This window comes from Brienomyrus brachyistius, chromosome 11 (assembly GCF_023856365.1).
Source record: "Brienomyrus brachyistius isolate T26 chromosome 11, BBRACH_0.4, whole genome shotgun sequence".
In the NCBI taxonomy this organism is placed as follows: domain Eukaryota; kingdom Metazoa; phylum Chordata; class Actinopteri; order Osteoglossiformes; family Mormyridae; genus Brienomyrus; species Brienomyrus brachyistius.
Window position 1 is genome coordinate 18,381,813 of NC_064543.1, and position 27,189 is coordinate 18,409,001.

The 27,189-nt window shown below is 45.7% G+C and overlaps 1 protein-coding gene and 1 long non-coding RNA gene across 4 annotated transcripts in view; one reads left to right on the forward strand and one right to left on the reverse strand.

The window, feature by feature from the left end:
- Positions 1 to 4,314: 4,314 nt before the first annotated feature.
- The window catches only part of phkb (phosphorylase kinase, beta), a 48,917-nt gene continuing 26,042 nt past the window's right edge, over positions 4,315 to 27,189 (reverse strand). The window contains exons 11-31 of one of the 3 annotated variants that reach the window (XM_049030044.1): positions 26,992 to 27,049; positions 26,754 to 26,831; positions 25,192 to 25,350; positions 24,587 to 24,681; positions 17,689 to 17,744; positions 17,386 to 17,479; positions 14,919 to 15,002; positions 14,512 to 14,616; positions 13,996 to 14,078; positions 13,395 to 13,485; positions 12,836 to 12,897; positions 12,459 to 12,621; positions 11,976 to 12,057; positions 10,489 to 10,546; positions 8,477 to 8,567; positions 7,187 to 7,389; positions 6,960 to 7,094; positions 6,737 to 6,866; positions 5,948 to 6,055; positions 5,536 to 5,676; positions 4,315 to 5,158 (exon numbers count right to left, since the gene is read on the reverse strand). In XM_049030044.1, coding sequence (XP_048886001.1) covers positions 5,021 to 5,158; positions 5,536 to 5,676; positions 5,948 to 6,055; positions 6,737 to 6,866; positions 6,960 to 7,094; positions 7,187 to 7,389; positions 8,477 to 8,567; positions 10,489 to 10,546; positions 11,976 to 12,057; positions 12,459 to 12,621; positions 12,836 to 12,897; positions 13,395 to 13,485; positions 13,996 to 14,078; positions 14,512 to 14,616; positions 14,919 to 15,002; positions 17,386 to 17,479; positions 17,689 to 17,744; positions 24,587 to 24,681; positions 25,192 to 25,350; positions 26,754 to 26,831; positions 26,992 to 27,049 — 2,214 coding nt within the window. In that variant the 3' untranslated portion in view covers positions 4,315 to 5,020. Of the gene's footprint in view, positions 5,159 to 5,535; positions 5,677 to 5,947; positions 6,056 to 6,736; positions 6,867 to 6,959; positions 7,095 to 7,186; positions 7,390 to 8,476; positions 8,568 to 10,136; positions 10,228 to 10,488; positions 10,547 to 11,975; positions 12,058 to 12,458; positions 12,622 to 12,835; positions 12,898 to 13,394; positions 13,486 to 13,995; positions 14,079 to 14,511; positions 14,617 to 14,918; positions 15,003 to 17,385; positions 17,480 to 17,688; positions 17,745 to 24,586; positions 24,682 to 25,191; positions 25,354 to 26,753; positions 26,832 to 26,991; positions 27,050 to 27,189 lie in introns of all 3 variants that reach the window. The other 2 variants (XM_049030045.1, XM_049030046.1) reach the window with 2 other exon arrangements.
- Positions 19,226 to 19,843, forward strand: LOC125751356 (uncharacterized). The gene is made up of 3 exons (XR_007400598.1): positions 19,226 to 19,347; positions 19,483 to 19,559; positions 19,766 to 19,843. It is a non-coding gene; the product is annotated as an uncharacterized LOC125751356 (long non-coding RNA).

Genomic DNA, 27,189 nt, shown 5'->3' on the forward strand with positions numbered 1-27,189 from the left:
CTCCTCTATTTAGAATTGCAGCTCACCTTTAATGCTCCTCTGACATCATCATTCAGCTGTACAAATGATTATTCAGCTTATTAGTACAGACTTAAACAGTTGCACTCAGGATAGCATATGGTCGTGTCTATGTGACGCTGGTTGAATAAAATCAGTCATTTCCTATTTTTTTAGTTCATTCCTCCACCTACATTTGGAATCACATTCTTAGCTACATAACCCTTCTGTAACCTATCACTGCGGATTCTCCTACCGCTTTCACAAGCTCTTTCATCATAAAAAGCACCTGTGTGCCGTCCGCAGACATGTGACTCATCCGCATGGGTGGGGGCTGAGCAGCAGGCGTCACGATAAACAGAGGCTTTCATTAGGAGAGAAAGGTTCCCTGTAATGAAAGGCGCTCACTGGGTACGGTTACTGTATTAAGTCATGAAGGCAGAACTGGGCACTGTGCAGGTGCTGTTGAGCTCCGCAGATGTGAGGAGACCTTCCAGCTGAAAGCTCTGTGCTTTTTGACCCCCCCCCCCATAGTCACATGACTGTATCATTATAATAGAGTCACACTTTAAGGGGCTTAATAGTTACTTGTATAGTCAAGGGGTGTTTCTCAATACCAGGAATGCAAGGACCATACTTGTGGTCTTGGCAAGACCGGTCTTGATAACTTACCTTCCAAGAATGAACTTGGGACGCAACGAATCATGGGATTGGTCACTTCCGGCGAGGATGCAATCGATGTATCCTTAATATTTGGGATGGGGCAAGAATGACATCCAGGGATTTTTACTTCAGTTCTTCAGCATTGGAACCGGTCATCGGCAATGGAAGATGCTGTAAAACGGGTACGCGAGAACACAATACAATAAAATATGCGTGATGAGAAACATCCAAGGATTGTCCACTTATTAATCTATGCATCATTAGTTAGCCACAAACAAGTCGATCCCTCATCAGCTTTGCCACCCTAGGGGAAGTCAACTGAGCAAAAGGCTCTTCCTCTTCAACCAATGTCTTTGTTGAAGAGACCATAGTGAAAACAAGGCATTATCCATCTGCACAATAGACACTCTGATATGCAGTTATGTTACCTGATTATTACACTAAGGGAACTGGAAAAGCATCCTGCCTTTCTGCTACCACAGGGAACATAACTGCTTGTCTCATAAAGGCGCCTAGTTGTCAGAGACATGCTAAGCATGTGGTAAGAGATAATGGTGTGGAATTTGCATAGATCGCTTTCGATGCTTGGCAAAGCAGGCGAGCGTATCATTCATCCTCACCCGCCTGTGTACCGCTCTGCCACTAACTGGTCTCTCAAAGCACTTCAGCTGCGTGATAAAATGCATGATTCAGGAGGCAGTATGTCACATGGAGCTCTGCGGCACTGAGGAAATGAAACAGGCTGGCCTAAACGCAGGCCCGCACGCCGATGATATAACGTGGAGCCAACCTTGCCTACCCAACGTCAGATGCTAAACAAGAAGTTACATTTCTGAACAGCTGCAGGTTGTTTTGATCCGCTTTCGACAGCTACAGACGGTAAATCATAGGTGTTTTCAAACCTACAAAATGGCTTCACATAATTTGGTGGTGCGTTGGGTAACACTGTTTCCTCACACTTCTAGGGTTGATGGTATGCAAGCACCGTTCCATGTATAAGGTATAAGGCGTTCCCATAATCCCATGCGGCATGTGTTTCCAAAGACAGGCAGCTAGGGAAATCGTGTGTGTATCTCTCACAATAGATTGGAACACTGTTCAAATTGGTCCCTTGACCTGTGTCCAGTAGTGGAATTTACAAACTACACATATGTGAGGGGTCCCTGAAGATTGGGGGTGGGGCTGTTAGCCATAAACAGTCACAAAAATAAATATTAAATAAGCACGGTATTTAGAAAATGTTGAAGCAGATGGAGGGGGGCAAACCTGCCTGGGATGGGCCCAGTGATCCTACACTGAATAAGTAGTTGGAAGTTGGGGGGGGGGGGGGGGGTGTCCCAGAACCCCTTACCTAATGATGATGAGTCTGAAGCTTCTACCTCGTAAAGCCCAGGCGAGATCTATCACAAGGGATACACAGCCTTTACAACAAGCTTATAAGTACTTAAGATACAAACTCCTTACTCTGGAAATGGCATCTACATGGCAGTACAACCAGTTAGTTTACAAATAATACAATAAGACCAAGGGGCAGCATGGTGGTGCAGTGGTTAGCACTGTTGCCTCACACCTCTGGAACCCGGGTTCAAGTCTCTGCCTGGGTTACATGTGTGCAGAGTTTGCATGTTCTCCCCATGTCGTCGTGGGGTTTTCTCCGGATACTCTGGTTTCCCCCCACAGTCCAAAAACATGCTAAGGCTAATTGAAGTTTCTAAATTGCCCATAGGTGTGTATGTGTGAGTGACTGGTGTGTGAGTGTGCCCTGCGATGGGCTGGCCCCCCATCCTGGGTTGTTCGCAGCCTCGTGCCCATTGCTTCCGGGATAGGCTCCGGACTCCCCGCGACCCAGTAGGATAAGCAGTTTGGAAAATGGATGGATGGACAAGAAGAAACTAAAGAAACAAAATATTATTGAGTGTTGTGCACTCATATCATATCTTCTTGGGTTTCATACTCACAGTATCAAGTGATCAGCATGATCAATAATATTTCATTTACCCAACAAAAGCTTTAGTTTGTTGTGCAGTGGGTGTATAAAAACTCCAAGTAGGTCCTGGTGATGTCTTGGTATGTGGAGAGTTACCACTGATAGATGAACATCTGGACATGGATGAAGTTATCACTGACCCAATGTTTGAGACACCAGGAGCATATGTAGGCCATCCCTGACCATGGAGATCCTCAGATGGGTCAAATGGGCGCTGATCTCTAGTCAAAGGACACACAGATCCGGCAGAGGCTCGCTGCCTAATATCTAACAGCGTTGAAAGCTTCTTTTCTATAAACACAGACCCATTGACTTCTCCCGACTTCCCTTCTGCTTGGCACTTAATGTGTTCAGAGAGCAAGGGGCCGGGAATGTGACTGGTGGGAACCGTGGCTTGGACACTTTCATTTTGATCTCTGTGTGGTGCATCACCTGTTTGGCTGTTGGAATATGGGATTCAATGTGCACCTTCACCTGGCAACCAAAACCAGTACCTATCAATGGATTCGAAGAACGGCTGGGCTGCCGGGGATTCATAAGATTATTATTTTATTCCACCTTAATTGTAATTTGATTTCTCACATTGTATCATAGTGGCCCAAAGTATTCCCTTGTGGCAGAAGCGTTAATTGTAACTTGATAGAACAAAGCTTTACTTTAATCCTATTTCTGTTCATTTCTGCCTTTAGAGAAAATCGTATTTAATTAAATAGCCGCCTGTCTACTAAAATTCCAGTTCTTTACCCTGAGGCCACCTGCTGAAAAAGTGACCCAGCAATAAAAGTAATACTACTGCCATGAAATAATCTCAAAGCAAATAAAGGCATGTTTTCGTTTTAATACAAATGCTGTCATCATTCAAAAAAGTGTAAATTGAAACTCTTGTGGAGCCCTCAGTTAATTCCACATTATTCTACAAGAACGTTAGACCTGCCTTTTGAGCCTCTCTCTTCCATGTCTTTGCAGAGACAGTTATTCGGTTATGGTCAGATGTCTGTTAAGGTTACTGAGATGCCTGGAAATTAGTTTGTGCATTCAGAACAATAAATGGATACTTAGAGCCAGACAGACAAGACTGAACTGACACAGCGGTGCTTTTCTAAGCAGCGATTTCTCAGCTGATCTTTGGCCACAAGGGTAGGCAGTATTAAATAAACCATGTGCTAGGACCTAAACGACCTTCAGTTCATTTTGTAACCTCGACTCCCCCTAAAGCACACAGGAATGTGGATTTTATCTTTAGCGGTGGAACCAGTCTAGCCAGGGGCCCGGAGTCATTTCCTGTATTTGTGTGAACCAGTTCCATTTCTTGTGCGATCCTTAGAGGTCATTTTCAAAGGGCAGATTCCATTGGCTGGTCTTTCTTTTCAAAGCCATGCCCTCCAATGGCTCGGTGCGAGATAAGGTGTTCTAAACGAGAGGCGTGCTTAAGAACTGAGAGACTGTGGCTCTGCTGTGATGCATCACAGATGCTCCCCCCCCCCCCCCCCAGCCCCACCGATGCCATCGTGACACGTTATTCCTGTTGCCATGCTGATAATCACACGGTTTGACGCCCTCGGTTCTCCCTTTAGTCTGCCGTGTTGTCCTGCTGTGCTCCGTTGTACACAGCGCGCGTCCAGACTGCCCTTCACGGTCATTACAGACAAAACACTAGTGAGACCACCTTTGAGCGTGACTGTCAGGGCAGTGAACGCAAAAAGGAAACGTTTATTGAGGAAGAGTGAGCCCACACAAGTAGGGCGGAGAGCTAACACACAGGAGAAAAACTTAAATATGACTATGATCCAGGGATAACATGCTATATATACACTGACAACAGATTAAACTGACATTTACATCACACTAAACAACAAACACTAAAATGACAGTCAAACCTGATTTCAGAAGAAAAGCTCCTCATCACCTTTGAGCTAAATCATCAGGTTGACAGACCATTCCATATTTTGACTTGCACTGCAATTTAAAAACACTATAGCTTGATCGTCTGTATCTGCAGCTTCCCGCGGCTGGACCCGCTGCATAGACACCCGTACATGCTTGGATTGTGCTATGCAGAAGGTCTTCACAGAACTGCCGCCAAGATTCCCCGCTAAGGGGTCTAGCTTACACACATGTACCTTGTCTATGACCTAGAGCTGAGTCGAGGTGAAAGACTGCTGTTCATCCTAGTCGTTAAACCAAGGATTTTTCCATTTTGAGTTCAGTTCATGATGTCGGAAACTATGTTCTATGATTTGCCCAGGACTTCAGCTAAAACTTTAGCTGTTTTCTAAGTTAATACAGTCATGCTGGTGGTGACAGAGAAAACCTAAGAGATCATGGTGCCTGCAGACCGCAGTGTCCTGAAGATGGGGTCAGGCCAGGGCTGGCTTAGCTGACGGAGCAGGGGTCATCTTTGCTGGGCTTCACCTCACCCTGCAGGAGCTGGATCATGACGGCCTTGGTTAGGTAGCTCGACGTCCCGCCTTTTCCCAGTGGGGGGGTGTTGTAGAAGGCCTCCATGCTATCCTGGACACAACAGGATAGTTTTACTGATGACCACTGCTGCGTAGATGGAAAACCTATTGTGTACTTAATATTTTAAGTGTCTACGTGCAGTGTATCCAATATTATAATAGGCTAATATAATGTGTAAAGAAATACACTAAATAGATATTCATATTACAAGAGAACAAAAGAAGAACAGAGGAAGAGTTATTTTAGGTTAAATTATTCATAAGCCACTTAGTGAAATAATTATATTGAAATTCAGTTAACAAAAAGAAAATTAGCCTCTGTGGACAATCATTAACCTTTTCCTATCTCATCTCAAAACATGGCTAAGGATGCCAGTGGCGAAGATTAACAATTACTGTGTGTGTATGACAGCATGCAGAGAGACGGACCCGCTTCTCTGCACCCTCCAGTAGGTTCCTGTCTCTCTGGAAGTCACTGAAGGCGTCCTTCACCAGCCTGTCCAGGTCTACTTTCTCATGAAATTCCAGCTCAGGATTCCGTTCCAGGACAATGGAGACAACCATAAGCAACTTGAGGAAAAACCGTGGGAAAAACGTATAACGGAAACATTGAGTTAGAAATACACTCAGATGATAACTGATTGATTCACACAGAACAACAACAAATACATGATTTTATTATTGAAGTTAGTACTTCTGCATGACAACGAGAATTGCACATCAGCTGGAAAAGATTTGTGCAAAAGAGCTTGGATTAGACAAGCAGTAGCCAATGTGTAGCTAAACCTATTCTTGGTAGGTTTCCGGTTGATTCGGTACATCTCAGTCAATGGAATCTTACCTCTACGATGATCTGTCTGTATTCCGGCAGCACAATGTTCTTCAGAATGTCCTCCACCAGGAGCGAGAAGTTCATCTCATACATCGTCATGTCAGAAAGAGTTGGTTGCTAGGAAGACGGCATACAAAAGATGTTTTTAGACCGATCCAAGCATCTTGCCTTAGCTAGGCTTTAAATCACTGGAAACTATGTACTTCCTGTACTGAAGGAGTAATTTATTTCAGCTTAATGAAGAAATAAGAACCTTTGGAAGGGCCGTTTTGAGGAACAGCGCATCCCTGTAGCATGGGGCCACTCTAGCTGCTGTGCATTGTGTGTAGTGTATTTGTGCATTCTGTGCAGTACTTTCAAATCCTGAAATGCAGGTGGGATTGACTGTACTTCTTAAGCTTTAAATGCAAGGAACTGACTGAACTTACAGTTCTCCTCTGAGCTACACGTCATTAAGCAAGTGGAGTAGCAGTACCCCTAGGACACCTCATTTGATGCCTTAAGCAGAAGCTAACCAGCAAATGAGTCATGTGACATCTGCCTTGTCTCACGTGTCCCACCAGTTATCTTTCTGTTCCTTTCTGGGTTGCCACCGACCACCTAGACCTACTTGATAGTAATAACTTACACCACATATTAGCATGAAAACCAATTTCATTTTATTACAGCCAGAATTGCCAGTAGAAAATTCTCTGTCCCTTGTTCCTGGAGTTTCTTTCAAGTGAGATCATTCCATTTCATTTCTGATCATATACAGAGATGTTGGGTTCCTGTAAGTACAGTAGCTCTTGCACCCACCTGTGGGAGATGTTGCCCACCGACCACAATGCCGTTGGGCGTTCTCTCCAGAATCTGCCATACTCGATCGTAGAACCCGAGAGGCGTACGGTTCAGCGAACCGTCAATCTGACGCCTGTTCAACCAGGAGCTAAAATCGGAAGCATTACATAAACAAACAGCTGGCTCAAAAAGCTGTTACATTCTACAGTTTGCTTCATAACCGATGGCGAAGGCGCTATACCGTCCAGCCTGGTGCTGCTGCAGAACATCCAAGAGCAGCTGCTTGACGTCACTGGGAGAAAGCTGATAGATGTCCTTGGGAGGCAGATCTCCCGCTCTGATCTCCAGCTCGTGCTTCATGGCTTGGATGATCCAACTGGATCACAGCAGGGAACAGGACAGATCAGATCTGCAAGAATCTCCCAAAGATTTCAGTTTTTGTGATGATGAGATGCTCCGTCTCCATACCCAATCCTGATTTTGAGCATCCCGCTGAAGAGTTCAGGGGTGTTGGAGATGATCCAGCCGATATGGATGACGAGTTCCTGCTGCAGCACAGCCTCGCGCTCTCCATGCGGACTGCACTTGCTGTAGATGATGCCCTTGATGACCTCCGGAGACAGCGGATTGGAGATCACCTCCTCCTCATGCCCAAAGATGCCCAGGGTCACCTGGCAACAAGTCAGCCCAGCCTGCATCATCCAACTTCACTACCATAGACTAACAGAGCTGCTTATATTGGCCAATGCTTTCATTGTTACACTGGATAACTAGGCTATAAAACAGAAATGCTATAGTGTGTTTAAATCTAAAGAAACCAATAAGTAAATGGGAGATGCATCATTTATTCATTTTCAACTAATTGTTTTTATTTTAGTGCAGCAGCAGCTAATCCAGCAGCTAAATTAGCAAGCCCAATTAAGTTAGTTTGCAAAATTGTATGATGAAGCCCTTGTTAGTTATTCCATTATCATTTGCTTCAGTGAAGTAAAGGTGAAGGTCAGGCAGACCACGCTGGCCAGGCCTGTCATTTTGAGTTGGAGTGTAAGCTAAAGACGATAAACATTTAAACTTAAGGCTGTCTGCCACTGATTCTCATATTCGCTGAACTTCATTAACAATCAGGAACAGTAATGCAGGAATACACACAGCCATACTTGGTTCCAAATGTACTGTCATTTTTTTGCAAATACTGAGATATTTTGCTTGTGCACGCTATGTAAAAATCATATTTAATATATAGGGTTGAACGTAGCACCTATACAGTAACCGTGTTATAGGTTCTGCTCATTCTGTATGTTAGAACTACTGCTAGATCTGGGTTCTGGGTGCAGCTCATAAGCTAGACTGCAGTTTCCAAATCAAAGACAGTGACAGCCTATGTGGGGTTAAAGGGGGGAGTGATACACAGCATTAGCATGACAGCCAGCCAGCAGGTGATGGTAGTCATGCAGTTAACCCAACATGGCTGCCCACTGAAACAGATGAGAATCCCCTCTACTCTTCATCCTATTTCTACACTGATTATCATTTTAAAAATCGATAACTTGGTCACAGTGGATACATTATGCACTGAGCTCTCATTTTAAGGGGATTCAAACTGCACATGCAGTGCCAATCGGTTAAAAAGAAAAAAAATCTCAATCGTTATACAGCTGATCAGTGAACCTTAAAGTTCTCTGAGGAAAAATTTTTATATAAATCACTGTGGCAGTCTGGGATTATTTTATTTCAAGAAATCAGTCACTTTTAACTTACCTGTTTGCCATGCACTAAAACACTAGTTATAGATGGAGCGAGGCTGTCCACTAGTTTAGATAACAGACTGGCAGCTAGTCGTACAACAGACCTGGTGAACAGAAAAACAAGGGAAAAAAAAAACGTACTTCTACAGATTAAATTTAGCTCAGAGGACAGATTTAAATGCTTCATTTTGAGTTTCATTTTTCATTTTAGTATCTTTTTAATTTGGGACATCAATATTAATAATCCAGTTACATGAAAACATGACAGCCAAATGTACAATAACTAGTGACAGAAATTATAAAGTCATAAAAAGCCATTAAAATAATAATAAAAAAATGTGTTCTTTTAACTGAATCCACGTCATAATCTAAAGTTGTAAAATATTCATCATTTTTTTCCCTCCAAGTTCAACAAGCGCTTAAAAAGTTACTGCTTTCATTTAGTGTCTGCATCAGAGAATTTGGTAATAGGGGAAAGAAAGAAGAGAGGAAAAAAAAAACAAAAAGCCATGCCAGAATTAATCTTAATCAACACATAATTGCCAAGCGGACACCCCCATCATTCCATTGTCTGCTCAGACAGGGACATCGCTTTATAGATCTCCCATAACCGCACTTTTATTCGCGGACACCTTCTCTCCTTTTGTTCTGAAGCAGAATTTTAATGAATATTTAAACTCGGAGGGTAAGCGAAAGGAAGACAAGGAGGGCCACCGGATTGTGTCATTAGTATTCCGGAATCTTCACCCTGCCTCCCACAAAGACGCCTGCGCTCTGAGACGGCCTCGCCGCCCGCGCATGTATGTCTTCGGCGAGTCCTGCTGAGGAAATTAACCCTAACACTGCAGCGGGCACTGCAGAAATATTTAAGAATGCCCGCTAATGTAGGGTTCCATTTTTCTGGATGAGTGACTGTCCATTATGTGTTGCAGTCTAACTGATGAAGCCCTACAAAAGGAAAATGAGAAGCGACAGACCGACAGACGGTATGAAGGGCTGGTGCGTGTCTACAGCCGATTCTTTCGTGCCAAGTTCTATGAAATAAGTTGGCCACTGTGTTTTTGAGACTCCCGGTGGACACCTAGCACTCCCAGGGAAGGGGGGGGGGGTGAGAGACACTGCTTATACGGGCTGTTCGCTGTTCCATAATCTTGCCCAGCTATTTATTTTGTATGTTTTTTTTTCCTTTATGTACTTTTTCCTCAAAGAAATTTAACACTGATCACACTTCAGGTACCTTATATTTGAATATTGACAGCTTAAGCGCTGGTATTAAGGTTCCATCGTAAACTAGGCAACATTAAGAGCTGTCAGTGTTTTTTTTTTTTTTCTTTTTTGAACCACAGTTGCGGGCATGAATACGCAGCATTAGATACATGAATAGACAGCAAAGAGGATGAGGATCCCACAGACCCCGGCATCACAGTCCAAATTCAGCCTAAGCCTGTAGTTTCTTTTGTGCGATCAAAAAAAAAAACAACAAATGGCCGCTAGAACTGCGTGGCTCAAAAAAGACAAAGGTAGCTGAATGTGTGGTCAGAAAACAATGTGGGGAAATGAAGGGCACAAACACAATCACGGCTAAAGCGGACGGGGGGCATTCAGCGGATTGGGTAGCCTCAATCCCAAATCAGCATGCACAGATTACACAGCCGATCAAACGCTTTTGTTACCTGCTTGCCGTGGACCACCAATGTAGTAATATGCGGTGCTATAGACCCCGCAAACCTCTTGGTTAGGGCAGCGGCGTAACGCACCACCGGCCTACACAGGGTTTGGGTTTATTTTAATACGCTTCCCTTTTCAGGAGGTATCGCTTTCTTTTCAATCATTAGGATTTATGAACGAGGAAAAAAAACAAGAGGGCAGATCTCTATACAAGCGTAGAGTTACTGAAACACAGACAACGGTTATAACAGAAACACAGAAGAATCAAATACAAGCCTAATCGTACCTAAGCAGAGCATATGCAGCTCATCATTATGGAAACAAGAACCACAGATACCAAATGAGAAAAGTTCTGACCAAAGTTTGCGGCTGCCAGCTCTCCTGTAGATCCTCTCGAGCTCCTCCGTCAAGTTCTCTGCAAACAGAGGGAACGTGGTGGTTTCATGTGAGGACCTTGGGTGAGCGTCAGGTAGCGACAGAGGAACTAAATCTAGCTGAAGACCCAAGGCTCTGGGATCCCACCTGGCAACTGCTGGTGAGGTCATATTGCCATTCCATGCCAAATACAGGACAGCGAGGTCACTTCATAAAAATTTAATTAGAGACAGTGGGTCATCCAGGCTTTAACAAGCTGGTTTTATCCGAATTGTGCTAGTTGACTTTCTGTGTGTCACTCCCTGATTATACACAATCTACTGTATTTATCACTAGCCCTGCTTTTAACTTCTTTATTGTACATCACATGTGTACTTATTCTCTGTCAACGTTATGCTCGAATCATTAAAATGTCTATCATTATGGTGTCTTCAACAGCAGCAAGCCATGCCAGCTTCCACCGACCCCGGTCATAAGGAAATAAAGGCTCTCGTTCTGGTCAAACGATTACCAGCTGCAGTCCAAGAAGGGCCCACGTTCTTATGTCCTTTAGAAAACCATTTATCAGCAAAATTTTGGGTAAAATATTGACATTTAATTTCGGCTGGTAGCGCCTATTGGTCTCAGATGCACACCATCCGCTCTGCTCAAGACCTAGTGAAGTTAGACCTCTGAAGCTTCTCTGATGTGCCACCATTAGAATCACAAAGTGCCCAGAGACTTGAGGCTCACCACTGAAGCATTGCTAATTTCCCCGAGTCGTGAAAAAACCAGGCTCTGTCACTGCCTTATCAGTACTAATTCACTAAACCGAGGCTGCGAGTCAGCATTTTGGTTTGGAGGATCAATACTTCCCCAAACACCCAAGGAAAGGAACAGATTAAACAACAATAAAACCAGATATTTTGATTTACAATCAATAGGGGCATCCAGATGAGTTTCTCTGCCTTCAGAATGCACATCTACTGTTAAGAAAAAACTGTTTATAAATCCATGATAAAAGCAGAATAGATTTAGCATAAACAGAATGGAAAAAAAACCTCAATGTAATGACAAGGGGAAGAGCAAACCTATGAAGTGACTTGAACTCATCCAGCGCTTTCAAGATCAGTGGCGTGTAAATTCACAGAGGTTTTTCCACAAACTTTTCCTGCCCCTGGACAGGATCTACCATACCATGATGAATTCACTACCAGCACTACTTAAGAGGCAGACAAACAGCCCCAGAATCTGAATTTAGCTTCTTCTTTTCCTACCTTTAATATATCTGCTTTGTGAAGCTGAAAATGAGTTAGTGGAGGCATCCAAAATAATGGAAATCAACAGAAAGATTTGTTTACATCATAATCTACCAACCAAAATGATACGAAGCCATAGCAACCTTAAGCTATGATACGTCACACCCAAAAGCGAACATGGCTAGTCCCATGCACCTTCCCTCCCCCACACCACTGATATCGTGCACCCACTGTCTTTGGCAAAGAAGTCAGGGCCCTCTTTCTTCAGCAGGATGCTCGCAAGCTGTGCTTGACTAGCCAGGCAGTCACAGTCCTGGGGAAGAGAGAGATCATCAGGACAGCGAGGGGTTCAATCATCACAAGTCCCCCGTAGGGTGTCAGACCTTCCTGTTACGCTCATTGGCTTTTCTGCAGGCGGGAGGCCGTGAGACGCGGTGAAGTCACTTCCTAGCAGAACTGACATCACGAAGCAGACCGCGGTTCCGCTGCTAGGGACTGCAAGGCATGCTGGGTTTTCACACAACCTCACTGCTTTATGAGTCAATTAAGACCGTAAATAACCTGGCTTGGCGTTTCAAATGGAAATCAGGCAAAAAAAATGTAAATGTTTTCTAAGAGTACAGAGTTCTGGTGCTTAGGGACTGGAGATGTTCGTCGCCGGGGGGAGTCTGGCTTGCGGGTACACCTTCGCCCGGCCTCAGTCTGAGCTCTTACATGGAACTTCTGCAGAACCTCGAAGGTGGGCTTTTTGGCCCACTCGTGGACACAGATCTCGGGCTGCTGCTCCAACTCGGACACATTGGGTGTGCTCATCTGCCTCTTCACTTTGGAGTCCTTGGGCAGCTCCAGCTCCTCAAAGCTCTTGAACTCGGGAATTCTGGGAGCACGGAAATTAACACCGACAAATGGGCTGAATGGGGGTGCAAAATGCATACTATGGAAAAATGCCATTATAGTCAAATGTATCCTAAACTAATTAAAGTTCATTATAGCATGCACTAACGTCAATCAATCACACACCCAGTAATTAATTACACTAATTGGCCAAACTTTTAATGAGTTACTGAGGAAAAGATAACTGATTTTCTCACTTATCAGCCTCGTTTATGCGGAGGAAGTCAAGCTGTTCCACAACTGCTCCTGATATCAGCGTCTGAAAGACATCAGACTCAAGTTTCTAGCCCTTCAAAATGAAAGGTTACGGCATAACAATGTTTCGAAGAATCACACAGCTTATAATATGCAAAAGAGGGGAAGGTTTTCAGCATTAGACAATCAGTCTATCTGACAGATGTGTGTGGGGAAGATGCAGCGATGTCATTTTCTTCGCTGGTGTGCTGAAACGCTTCATTTAACCAGCGGATGATAGTCTTAGAAGGAGCGAAACATTACAGGCAGACATTTCATAAAACTGAACAAACACTGTTTGTTCAGCCTCCTGCTAAACAAACACTTATTTATAGTGATGTGGCTCTTCTTTAAAGAATAAAAATGAAAAATATGATGCACAGATAATCTAACCACAAAGGACTCAGAGTACGAGCTAACTGTGAGGACCGTTCAAGAAAATTAAATAGGAAACAGTAGAGCAAACTAGAGAGGGATTCAATGTTGGGGGGGGGGGCAAACAAATATATTAGTAGAGCAAACCTGCAATCTGTCAACGTGCACTTTCACTCCGCCAATGATTCCCTTCTTTAAGGATGCTAGCATGTCCAGGACAGGGTTAAAACGGCTCCCCCTAGAGGACAATCATGTTATTGCATTAACCTAATTACATCAGCACATCTGATGTTAAAACACACTTCTAAGAATACCTTAAGTGGTTTGACTTTAATGTCCAAGATTTGTAGGCCCTGTCACCCTAATAAAAATACATTTAAAAACTGGAAACACACTGGCCAGTAGGCTTTAGTAAAAGCTTTAACACTAAAAACATCATAACTACTAATGAATACAACGGAAAAAAAATCCTGCATACCACAGTTATCATGAGAACGCTATAACGACTTTGAGAAAAATTATTTATTTATTCAAAAGGAACTTTTTTGGATGCGGCAGATCCATCACATTTTATTTCTCTCCTGCGGTCCATTCAATGCAAGGCCATCTCCCTTTCAAGGTCTTGACAGGAGCTTAAACCGAACGGTTTTGTACAGATTGGTTTTTAAAATTATTTACTCACTTACCATATATTTCATTATTTTGCTTAAATGTGGAATTTGCGCGGCAGGCGAGTGGAAAAGCTTACTTGATGTTATCTTCCCTGATAAGCACCAGAAACAGGGGTCTGCCCGGCATCTTCCAGCAGTACTTGATAAACTGCAGGGCGTTCTGCGGACACAGCGAGGGCACATGGTGACCTTCACCGTGGCAAGGGGAGGCGTTGCCAGGCATTTCCGAGCCTGTGCTATTCCCAGCGTCTATCCGTCCGAAAAGGATTTTACCGGCCTCGCCGCAGTAAGAACGCAGCAGCATAAGGTGACTGAACTTAAAGCTGACAGGCAAAAGATTCATGCATTTGACTCATAAAAATTAACCCTGGACTTTAGGAGAAGTGGAGTCTTACGTCCACAGTCTCCAATCAAAACCGCATGAACGTTACATACAGCATGTTTTACTCATGCATCTCCGTCTGTCGTTTAAGACGCAGCCTCATTTCAGGCCCTGGAGTACTAGACAGAATCAGTACTATCTCCCGCCCGTTTGTTTTTTTTATTGGCCAGCATCAGGTCTGGAGTGTGGTTCTGGACGTCCTCCTCCTCACCTTGATGTCATCAATGAGCAGCATCACATCCTGGGACAGGTAGAAGTCACTGAGGTCGAAGACGATGGGGTAACACACCACAGTCTTCCCCAGGATCCGGTAGATCTTTAGGAAGGACAGAGTGAGCATCATACAACCCTGTATGACCAAATAGACTAAAGGAACAGGCACTGTAAAGGGGCAATCGTGCAGATGTGTGCTCTCAATGCTGAAGGCCATGTCCGACTGCTGCTAACTAGGTTTTAATGTAATGATACACATGTTAAATACCACTAAACTGAATAAATGATTGCATCTACATGTAATGAGACTCAAACTAATGTTGCGCCCTATGTCAGTTTGGGTGGTTGTGTGAGTTTCTAAATAAAGAGAAGTTAAGGTGGCGTCCCCCACAGGCGAGGCCTTGCCTTGCAGGTCCCGATGCACCCCACGGGCCGGTCGGGCCGGCCGCTCAGGCCCAGCTTCTCATTGACGGCCAGGAATCGGTAGGCCTGGTGGGGGGGGGGGGGAGGGAGACAGAGAGAACTCAGCTGGCTCACCACCCACGGTGCCATGGATAGACTGCCTGCTCTGGATGGGACGGGGAACGACTAAGAGCTCTGGTCTCTATGGCAACTCAAAAAAAAAATTCTCTACTGAAGAAAGCCCGTGTCTAGTCTGTGGCGCAGCTCTATGCCGCTCCCTTTGGATGGATTACAGCACCTAACAGATTACAGCCTTACACCTCCAGTTGGATGGAAACACCAGCCAACCAGCAGAGTCAAAACTTCCTCCTTTTACACAAAGCAACGTATATTATTTGAGAAAGCAGGTTCCAGGAACTGGCTGACCAACTAGGGGGTTAGTCGTCTTTCTCAAGGGCCTGGCGGCCCCGGGATTCAAACCAGCAACCTTCCGATACCCGGCAGAGCATCCTAACCCCCTGAGCCACACCGCCCCCACACACCAGCTGCTTGTGTTATGAGAGCAGTGGTTGGACACATCATATGTCCATCGATGTTCCAGACCCGTCCCTGACCCTTGGTGAGTCTCTGTACCACTGGCGCCAGCGGGATGGTTAGGGTGACGTGGCTCTCCCCGCTCCACGGCATGCCAGGCAGAGCCACCATCAGTTACAGCATCGCTCTGCCCCCCTGCCAAGTACAGTCTCCTGCCAACGAACGGACGGCGACCCGCCTAGCTGGCCAGTTGGGCTTGAACAATGAAGAGAAACGTCAATACGGTTTATTCAGGAGGCAGACTCTCCCCGCTGACCTTACGGCGCTATAGCCAAGCCCAGAATCAGAGGGAGCCTGGTCACAGGCTGGGCTGGCGCCTACCCAAGAAATGACTATGTGCAATCTGCTCTAAGCCGCTGACGGTACCGAGGGCCACATTAAAATCTGTCGGCTGACAACCTGCATGCAGTAAGATAGGTGATTCGGTCCATCGCACTTCTCCTAAAATATTAGCACTCTGGCCGAACTTCCAGCGCGTAAAATCTAACAAGCCAAGCATCTCCGAGGGAGAACTGCTTTTCAATGTGCACTGCACCTTTAAAGATTTCGGACCCAAGAAATGCATTCAGTGCACCTATTACGTCACTAGATGGCACTCTTACACCCCTTCCCATTTACCGCAAAAGATTCAGAGGCACGGAAGATAACAAAAAGCTTAATCTGAGGTCAAGCGATGAAGAATCTGCTAACTTTGAGAAAGAAAGAAAACAACATTAATACAGAATTAATTTCACAGCGGCTTACATTCCTCGCCAGGGTTAAATACTCCAAAAGGAGTTGCCTGGGTAGCCTACTTCTAAATCAGTGACTAAACAGGAATAAGCAGGGATGAAATCTAAATTTCATTTCTATGTATTTCTTCAAAAACCCAACACAAAGATAAATGGGAAGGAATGGGCAGGCTTTAATATCTCGTTTTTTTCTGAGGCTTAAGGCTTGCTGCTCGCTATGTGAATGCACTATATTTCCTTGCTGTACGTCACCCTGGATAAGAGAGTTGCTGAGATGAATAAACATAAATATAGCCTCACAGTGGATGCAGGATGTGTGGCACAGACAGTGCCACAGTCCCAGCGCCCTGTGCGTGTAGCTCGCGTGCGGGCGGGCTCTCTCGTGAGACCTGCTCACCCACCGTGTCAAACGCTGGCATCGTCTGCCATTTTAAAATCATTTACCGCTGAAATGGATTGTAAAAATAACAACTGCTCTGACAAGATATATTTAAAGCTCCATAGAAATGCTCATGGCACAGTCAGACACAGAAGAGGCTGCCGTTTTGGTCAACCCGTCACCCAAAGCCGAGAAGGACCGCAAACCCTAGAAGATGTCTACTCTAACCAAGCAAGACACCAATAAATATAAATAACCGAGGAAAAATAAGTGCCTGTAAACTCGCAATGGTTAATCCAGATTAAAGCGATTTAGAATGCTCAGTTAAGGCTTCAGATGCAAAATAAAAACCCATACTGTCATATCCAGACAGGAGTCACAGAGATGTGACCTACTGGTTAAAAATCCATCTAATCCCCACTTCCGGTTTAAATCCAAATCCCAAACGAATGACCTTAACCTCAGTCAACCTGTTCCCTCAGATAAATTGGTAGACGAGACTCCTATTAAAACATACCACTTATTTACACCCAGAAAACATAGTTCTCCTTAGCCAGCGCAAGCACAATTCCTGCAAGCCACACTTGAGCCCTACAGCGTGTTCCTCACTGATCTACATCAGCACAGGAGCCTGGAGGAGACGGCAGACAAAGCAATGAGCCTGACCTTAGTGGGAACCTCTGGAGGAAAAATGGCCGGCTGACAGAGCCGACGTTACTCAAGCCAGACGCCGGCCAGCCAGCTGATGCTCTCCCAGTTTCCTTACCTTCACCAGCTCCTGCTGCGGCCAGATCTGGATGGGCTCCACCTGCTGGGGGGTCTGGGTCTGGATGCCGTACGTGTTGAGGAACACCTGCAGTCTGAGACACATAGAGGCCCTCGGTCAGCGCCCTCTGTTGGGCGTTCGTGGGGTTTATCACACTGGCTAATACCTTTTCTGATTAGACTCAATACAAAGTCACGCATAAGAGTGTTTTCTGCACCCTGCGAGCGGGCGCAGGTGCCCAAAAAGCCACACACGCCCTACGTCAGAGGTCATCTGATCCCCCCCCTCGGTGGCTACACTTACCTCTGGCTTTCGGCGATCACGGCCACATGGATGACCACGTCGTTTTCTATGGGGCCCTGGGAAGACACAGCAGACCAAAGAACGCGATGAAAGCCTCTCTCAGAGTTCCTCACGTTCTTCCAAGCTTCAAGTTACTGTGGGAACTCACGGCCCCAGCCTACCCCCCACCCCCCCCCCCACTCCACCGGTGACTGGCATTATTCAGGTGGGCCTTTCTGATAAGTGTACTGCGTGGGATTAGAAGTGCTATATCAGGACGGACTCCAGAGAAGGCAGTGCGTGGCGATCCATGCATTAATGCGCAAGAGCTGCACCACACACCACCCAGTCGCATTAATCACCACGGGTCAGACGATACCAGGTTCCCTGGAAGCTGCGGAATTTACAAGAGCGACCCTGCATACAGGGATCCCCACCTACGGCGGGAAAAATGGGTCAGAAGCCGGTGTTTTCGCCGTATGGTGAGCAGGACCAGCGCGCAGTGCTAACATTCCCCACGAAAACGGCTCCATTGCGGACCTTTCCGTGACAAAACGACGGACCAGGATCCAGGCCTGTTAATACAGAACTGCGGGAAACCATACAACACGAGGGAGACGGTGATCTTCTAACGACAGATACTATGACTGTTGTTATTATCAATCGCTGGTACTCATTTTCAGTGGCGGGCATTTTTCAGTGATAACACATGCAAACAGATGTCTGACGCTTTCACACCATGGCAGGGAAAGCCAAGCCACTTTAAAAGCACCCTTAAAGATTAAAGCATACAAACTGCATTTGGCTAAATGACATGCAGGAAGGCGAGACACGTTCACTGCGTTATTAAAGCAGCAGAGAGCGGATACTTCATAGCTAGATTTTCATACCTAGACAGCAAGATGTGTGCTGTTCAAGATGTTCAGCTCTGTATGCCTCAAATCTGCAATGTTCTGGTCATAAGTTGAGGTCTTGCCCCCCACCACACCGCCTGTTGTACAGGATGTGTGGGCTCTCCTGAAGACCAGGGGGACCTCGGACTGTCTCAGACACGGAGGAAAGAGACCAAAAAAACACCCAGAAGAGTACGTGTTCATCTGTCCCTGGGCCAACAGAGAGCCAGGCACCTGGCAGCTGCCTCGTAGGCCAGAGCAGATGGAGACGAGTCTGGCAGAGGCTGCCGATTGGCCCAGCTCTCCAGGCAGGATCCATGGCAACGACTCTCCCAGGAGGGGGCGTCCACACCGGCCGCCGTGGCCAGCAGCCTCGGATGGGGAAGCGGGGGTGGAGAGCTAATATATATGAGATGGGGGACTCCAAATACAGGTACTGAGGTCTATAAGCACAGAGCAGGTGTGTAAACAGGTGAGGGGGGGGGACTCCAAATACAGGTACTGAGGTCTATAAGCACAGAGCAGGTCTGTAAACGGGTGAGGGGGGGGGGACTCCAAATACAGGTACTGAGGTCTATAAGCACAGAGCAGGTGTGTAAACGGGTGAGGGGGGGGGACTCCAAATACAGGTACTGAGGTCTATAAGCACAGAGCAGGTCTGTAAACGGGTGAGGGGGGGGGGACTCCAAATACAGGTACTGAGGTCTATAAGCACAGAGCAGGTGTGTAAACAGGTGAGGGGGGGGGACTCCAAATACAGGTACTGAGGTCTATAAGCGCAGAGCAGGTGTGTAAACAGGTGAGGGGGGGGGGGGAGACTCCAAATACAGGTACTGAGGTCTATAAGCGCAGAGCAGGTGTGTAAACAGGTGAGGGGGGGGGACTCCAAATACAGGTACTGAGGTCTATAAGCACAGAGCAGGTGTGTAAACAGGTGAGGGGGGGGGACTCCAAATACAGGTACTGAGGTCTATAAGCGCAGAGCAGGTGTGTAAACAGGTGAGGGGGGGGGGGGAGACTCCAAATACAGGTACTGAGGTCTATAAGCACAGAGCAGGTGTGTAAACAGGTGAGGGGGGGGGGGAGACTCCAAATACAGGTACTGAGGTCTATAAGCGCAGAGCAGGTGTGTAAACGGGTGAGGGGGGGGGAGACTCCAAATACAGGTACTGAGGTCTATAAGCGCAGAGCAGATGTGTAAACAGGTGAGGGGGGGGGACTCCAAATACAGGTACTGAGGTCTATAAGCGCAGAGCAGGTGTGTAAACAGGTGAGGGGGGGGGACTCCAAATACAGGTACTGAGGTCTATAAGCGCAGAGCAGGTGTGTAAACAGGTGAGGGGGGGTCAGGGCATCTGAGGCAGCTCTTTGTCCCCATGCCAGGAAAGAAGAGGGGGTGGGTTTGACAGTGCAGTGCACTCTGCGGCTCCGTCACTTTCAAAACGACGCTGGTGGTAAATGGCACATATCCTGAGCAGTTATAAAACCAAACACAAAATGCTGCTCCCACTCCCCGCCCCCCGCCCCGGGGCAAGATCCGCTGTAGAGGGGAATAATAAATCGCACCCGAAAATACTCCCAGTGCAAGCGGTACTCCTACTCACACAAGCAATTTGCATCAAGGACGGCTCACATTCGTCCAAATTAAATGGCTGTGAAGGATAACAAAACAGCACCCACTCGCAGACGGGCATAGCAGGCATGCTGCATGCTCCGCCAATCCGCACCCACCGCCGTCTCATTCCTGTAAATCACACAGAATGAAACATTCCCGCCAACACAGTGAATGATGTGAGGAAAAGAATGCTATGTTACCCTATGTGCAGCATGCTGTCTCACGGGGGAGGGGGTGTCCCGGCCAGCGAGTCTCAACATAAATATAGCATCACTCATTGGACATGTGTGGCCATTTTGGGTCATCAAATATCACACATGATGATCATGAATGTCAATTATCACTGATCGATAAATTATTATTATTGATGTACTTCTCGGCTGATATATAGAGAGCTTGTGAACGTCACTCATTATTTCAAGTACACACGACTACAGCATAAGAGAGAAAACTACTGTAAGCTGTGTGTGTGCGTGTGTCACAATGAGTGTTAGCTACACTACGCATCAGCCACTCATCTACATAGCAAACATACAGCAAACAAACTAATCACTACTGTGATTATGCTAATTCTGCATAAATAAATCCAATAACCCACGATAAAAACAGACAACAAACAGACTAATTCCGTCTCTCCATTCCCCAAGCTGTAAAAGGGCGGCCTATTTATCTCTGAGAGTGGCCTGTACAAACAGCCTCTGATGATATCTCCTGCCACTCCAGAGGTGGGCATCTCCTCAACTTCATGCCCGGGCAACACACTGGGAAAAAAAATAAATCATAATACAGTGATTTGCCCAAGTTATGCTCTGGACCTCTGAAAGTCCTGCTGGAGAAGTCGTTCCGATAAAAGATGGAAAGACAGATGGGCCTTCTGACAGAGATTCCGTTGTGTTATACATTATACTTGCCCGGTGCTACAGTATCACACTGAAATCCAATGTCGGGTCTGGTCACATATTTCATAAGAGAGAAATCCAATTATAGTCAGGCGAGTCGTATAAAATACAGGGCTTGTCAGGCCTGCTCTACTTTATACCCTCCCTGAGATTTGGCAGGGTAGACGGGGGAGGTAAGTGAAAGCAATGAGCGTATCCCCATCCACTGGGGGGGCACCCCGCTAACGGTATGGCAGAGCGCCCCCTGGCGGCTAGCAAAGCAGCCATTCTGAGACAGTAGCCTGTTAACTATTCACTGAATGATACATCTCATACATACAAAATAATAATAATGATGATTATAATGATAGATGGACGAAATTGTGGCAGAAAACACAACATTAGGCTGAAAGGGCACTTAACCCCCTTCAATCTGCTGCCAGCAGGATGATCGCCTCGCCTCCATCTGTATGGGGCTTTGAAGGCTACGACTTTCATTTGCATGTGAGGCAGCGTAAGGATGTCTCTCCCCCCTTCATGAGGTGACTGTCAGGGGCCCACCAGTTACACTATCGGTATCATTATCGCACGGCAACCCTGGAAACGCCTAGGTAACAGTCAGCACGAACCGGACTCCAACAAGCCAGGAAACAGGGGTTCCTACAAAGAGAGACACCAAATGCTCAAAAACCGTGTCCGAACAAAAAAAGATAAAGAAATGAACAAAAACATTCAGGCTATTTAAATGTGATGACTACATGCAGCAGCATTGTTTACAGACAAAAACTTATGCCAGATCCATCCGTCCTTCTGTCACACTCACAGGGTTCAGTGGTCTGGCTGCTATTCTAGGAAGCACAGGGCACAATTCTGGGGCACCCTGGGTGGGATGTTTTACAAATATGCAGTTTATACAACATTTAGGCACACAGAACAGATTCTTTAACTAAAGCAATCATCATCATCATCATCACCACCACCATCATCATCATGTTTGGGACAGAGGCATCAGGAGTATGTGATCCCATATCAGGAATTGTTTAAAGTTTATTAATATTATTTATTATTATTATTATTATACAGAAAAAATGCTAACTCTCCAAAATGCCACCAAATAATTTTCTCCTCTATTAAAATATACCAGGCATCCCAGCAAGAATGCTTGCAGCCATCATTATGCGTTTGCTCATACGGTGGCTCTTTAAAACCAGGCCCAGCGGGGGTCGGGGGAGGGAGGATGCTTTGGGCAGGGGTGGGGGTGGGGGGGGGGGGGGCACGACCATCTGGATCTCCCTTGGTTAAAAATTTAAATTCAGAATCAGCACGAACGAAGCCCGTCTTCCTCCTGGGCTCATCTCTGTTGTCAGCTGCAGTGTAACGTTTGTTAAATCGGCCTGGATTGGGCACCGCAGATGGCAATTGGGGGCTAAACCAATGAAAAGGCATTCTGTGAATTAGTACAAGAACTTATTAAGCACTCCTTAGTAAAATGCATTAGGAAGGCGGGCAGCCAGTCTCCTCAGATATCTGTACCAACAAATGGCATTTAATGTCATCTAACTTTCAGCAAAGCTGTTCTTGATACAGCTTAGCAAAGGACTTTATAGTAAATACTCTAGGAAAGGCATACAAGAAACATTATTTGAATTACGGGTACAGTGCTGTACCACTAATTAGAGTGGTGGACATTTATTTTTGGCCAACCAACAAAAGTAATATTTTATAAAATCCACACAGCTGCTGTCACAAGGGGGGCGGCTGGGGGTGGGGGGGGGGGGAATGAATATGCCGATCCACATTCAGTGCAATGCTGGCCATTCGGAAAGCAGGAACAGAGAGACGAAGCTATATTCAGTATCTGATATAAAGAGCATTTTGTTTTGCTATAAAGACAAATACAGAGTGGGTCTCCACAGAGCGGAGATGTACAGTAGCACACTGTAGCTGATGGGTGGATTACGCTGCGATTCTGGGCACGTCTGCCACACCAACTGGGATGTACACATTACTCTCTTATATCAATCTTAACTGCCACACTGTGATAATGACTTCTTTTACTAATCTTTTTGCTTGGGCATTAGGCGCTGAGCTGTTACTCGCTCTAGACAGCCCTCATCTGCCACGGAGGAGGCCGTTCACAGACAGGACAGATACACATTTGACGAGAGAATCGCCTTCCTGATAAAATGTAGAAAAAGTCCCAAATGCCTCGGTGTTACGTCGGCGAGGGATTTGAAGTGTGATACAAAACGTGAGCCATCTTCTCCCGAGCTGGCCACGCAAGTTCTGGCAGGACATCAACCCGCCCGAAAGGATCCCCCACCCCTCCGCACGGGATCCACTGGAGGCCATGAATGCTGAGCAGCAACGGCTCAGATTTGAGAGCCGTCAGAAGTAGAGGAGGAGCACAATGTGCAGCAACCACACTAAGGCACGTAAAAGATGATGCCTAAAACTCCACAAAAAACTCAAAACATCAAATGCTTAATGCCCAATGACAAATAACAAGGCAGCAATTCAAAGTGCATCACGCTGAATCGGGGTAGAAATGCAGAGGCCTGGACATGAGCCACTGTGCAGGGTAAGGGGGGGGGCATTACTTCACTTACGCACTAGGGGGCGATATTATGTATTCAAGGTCAAGTGTAAAGGACCTGCTTCCCTCACCCGCACTGCATGAAGAAGCTTCCTATGTCCCTCCCCAGGTGCATACGTTGTTACAATAGTCGTACTTTTTTCCCTTTCAATGAGATAAAAATAAGATTCCTACGTGAACAATGTAAGGAGACAGCTTCTCCGGCAGAGCTGCTATGGGGGAGCATATACATGTAAATATATGCATATGTTTCTTTTAGTGCTGGTGCTGGGGGGGGTTGGCTGGCTTAAGACCCAGAAGGGGGAATCACTGCGCGATCCTTGCTGAATACTCCAGTAAAATATACAGTGATACGGTAATAGATGCAAGGCTGTCCTGAAAAAAATCCAAGAGCAAATAAATGAATTAAATAGGGGGGAGGGATGACTTATCTGATGGGATTTTATCGAAATCACGGTATCTATTTAAGGAGGAAAAAAGTAAACAACAGACTTTTTCCAGCCTGAAGTGTCCCTTGGAGGACGGGAACAAAAACAATCGTCTTAGTGAAGAAGAAATCATTTAGTGTCGAGCGAAAAACTCAGGCCATTCAGGCAGAATAAGAAGGAATAAGAACTCAAACTTCTATACAGCACAGCCAAAGTGCCAAAGCATTTGTGGTCAAATCCCCCTGGCCGCATTCCATTAAGATCGGCACCAGTGGGAACTTTCAAAGGTGACTCAAAGGTGCCCCCTATATTGAATTCATGAAATACTTTGAGTTTATCTACTATGCTTAAATACGCAATATCTATGATGATGGCACCTTGCTGTTTATAAGAAATTCTCAAGCGCTTACCTCCCACTCAGGGACTTGATCTAGTTTCTGTCAAAACTCTAGAACTGTAGGTGAGTTAGCCTGCTTGATGGCTTGGTCACATGATGCCGGAGAGCTGACCTGATTGGAATATCTCATGCTGACATTCCTCTGCTCTTGGGGTGGCACGTAACGGTGGATGGGATCGATGTCCTTGGGACTAATTAAGCCATCGACTGGTGGACGGGACAAAGAGGAAAATGAATCAGAGGCAAATGAGATTTATTGCTTTAAATTGTTTCGATCTCTCTGAAAATGGGAATACAATATTTCTTAACTTGTTCATGCGTTGATAGAGGCAATGGGTAAAGATAACTGATGAATGAAAAAATTATGCTTTATTAGTCATTTATACCTGTGTGAGTACAGCCACATTGGAAGGAGTCTTATCACATGTCCCATCATGATATTCTTTTACACATAAACACAAATGCAGCTGAGACTGAAGTTTGGGGGTCAGAGTGCCCCATTTATCTGGCATTTTTCAGAGGATTAAGGGCCTCATTCAAGGTCCCAGCGGCAAAATAACTATTCTGCCGAGCACAGGATTTGAACCGGCAACCTTCTGGTCACAGGAACGGAGGCCTGATTACAGACTGCCCCACAGGTCTTACACCCTTGTCGGGTCTAACAGAAGTGCCCTGTGATGTTAACTGTCCCGTGACTGTAGGGGTCTCAAAACTCACCCAGCAGCATGGCGATGTTGTAGAGGGCCTGTCCCCAGAGAAACAGCTGCCCGTCGCGGCCCGAATTGCTGGGGAATCGCTTCTGGCTCCCGTGCTTCTTTTGTTCCGCCTCCACAAAATCCGCCGGGACGTAGTAGTACTTGGGAATGACGGTGTGCCCTGCTGAGACGTCAAATCCAAGAAGAGAATCATCCCTTGTACCCTTGAATAAATCTACTTAATTCGCATTTTTTAAATATGAAGAACTTTTAGCTTTGCAAGCTTGTGGAAAACTGCAATGCAAATGAGTAATGTGATATAAAAATAACAGGGGGGGGGTCTCAGGCAAATGTTATTACACCCGCATGGGAATGAGAGGGGGCCCTGAGCTACACAGCAGGCCACAATTACCGCTGTTTTAAAGAAACAGTAAATTAAACGCGGATGTCACGGCTTGCAGAGAACAACGCAGCAGATAATGCGATTCTGCCGCAGACCTGCATGCAGTCACTTCCTCACTGGCACCCTTAAATAACAGCGACACGCCTCTGTGGAAGAGCTCTCACGGATCGCTGCCCCGGAAAAAGTCCTTGGGAAGCCGTATTTACAATCGGGGGCGCATCCCAGCGGAATTCACCTAAGGATCACACCAGGGCCGCTACGCAGCTTTTAGAAAAAAACAACTTCAGGGGTCTGGGTCGGGGTCACCGGGTCCAGCTCCAAAGGAAGCACTGCAACTGCACACTTTGGAAAAGCAGTTAACCTAAAAATATCGATAACTCCTGTTGGGGCGGTAACCAAAACAACTCCCGGAGTACGAGGTGGAAAGGGCTCCGATCAGATGCCCGTGAGATGCTTGAACTAGTGGTGCACTGGATATTTTGACCAATACCAATCACAGATACATTTTTGTTTAATATCACCAATATCAATAAGCAGCCAACCTCTGAGAAGTGATTAGTGGAATGATACAAGACAGCTCGATCTGCTGGCTGGAATTAATAATGAATTATGAACATGTTACACTCATATAAAACTCTCTCACTGACCTGTACTTTGAGACACCTAAGTAGAGTCTCCACTTGTTACATATTTTAGGATATCATCCAGTGTTGTAAAATAGTGTCCCACTTTGAGCTAATACGGTATGCAATTTGTCCCGTATTTTTGAACCACGCAACCAATCCATCCAAACCTGGCAAATTTTACCATCGGGACCCAAACTTTATCACAAGGGTGCATGCCTTAATGTTTCAGACTGAAATTAACATCCCTCCTTCTAAGGCGTAAATCAGCCAATGAAATCCCTCATTTTCCTACAATGGAAAACAGTTTATTGTCCAGTGCAATCATCTCCACTATTTTTGAAGCTGTGTCATTAGCTCTGGTGCTGCTAACTTTTAATACTGATTAAAATTTAAAGATCGGCCAAGATTGACTCTTCAAACCGATACGGATATCTTAAAATTTTAACGAATGTCTTCAGTGATATATTGTGCAAGTCTAGCATGAGGAACATCTCACACCATTTGTTTCAAGCAACACGATGCTGATGAGATGAGGCTAGCCAAAGAGTTCTGTACCTTCATAAGTCTGGAAAACAACCGCCTCCAACAATTCCCGATACTCCTTCACTTGGCCAGAATTCCCCCGGAATACACCTGGAAGAAGACCATAATGAATCTCTAAGCAGGACAGATCGACCCATATCCAGTTTCCATGCACTGTAATGCTTTGCTTAAATAAGCTTAATTTTAATGAGCAAGCCGACGATTAGTGCACCATAAGCAAAAGGCACAGGACACGCAGAACTCGACTCACCATCGATCATCATGTAGATGTAAAATATTGGGAATTCACATTCGATGCCATCAAAAAGCTGCAAAGAGGAAAGCAGACAAAAAGTCGCACGTCTTAATCACTCAATAATCCATCCATCTTGCAACTGCTTATGTTGGTCAGGGTGGCCTGGAGCTTTCCGGGAAGCACAGGACATGAGGCACTCTCTCACTCACACAC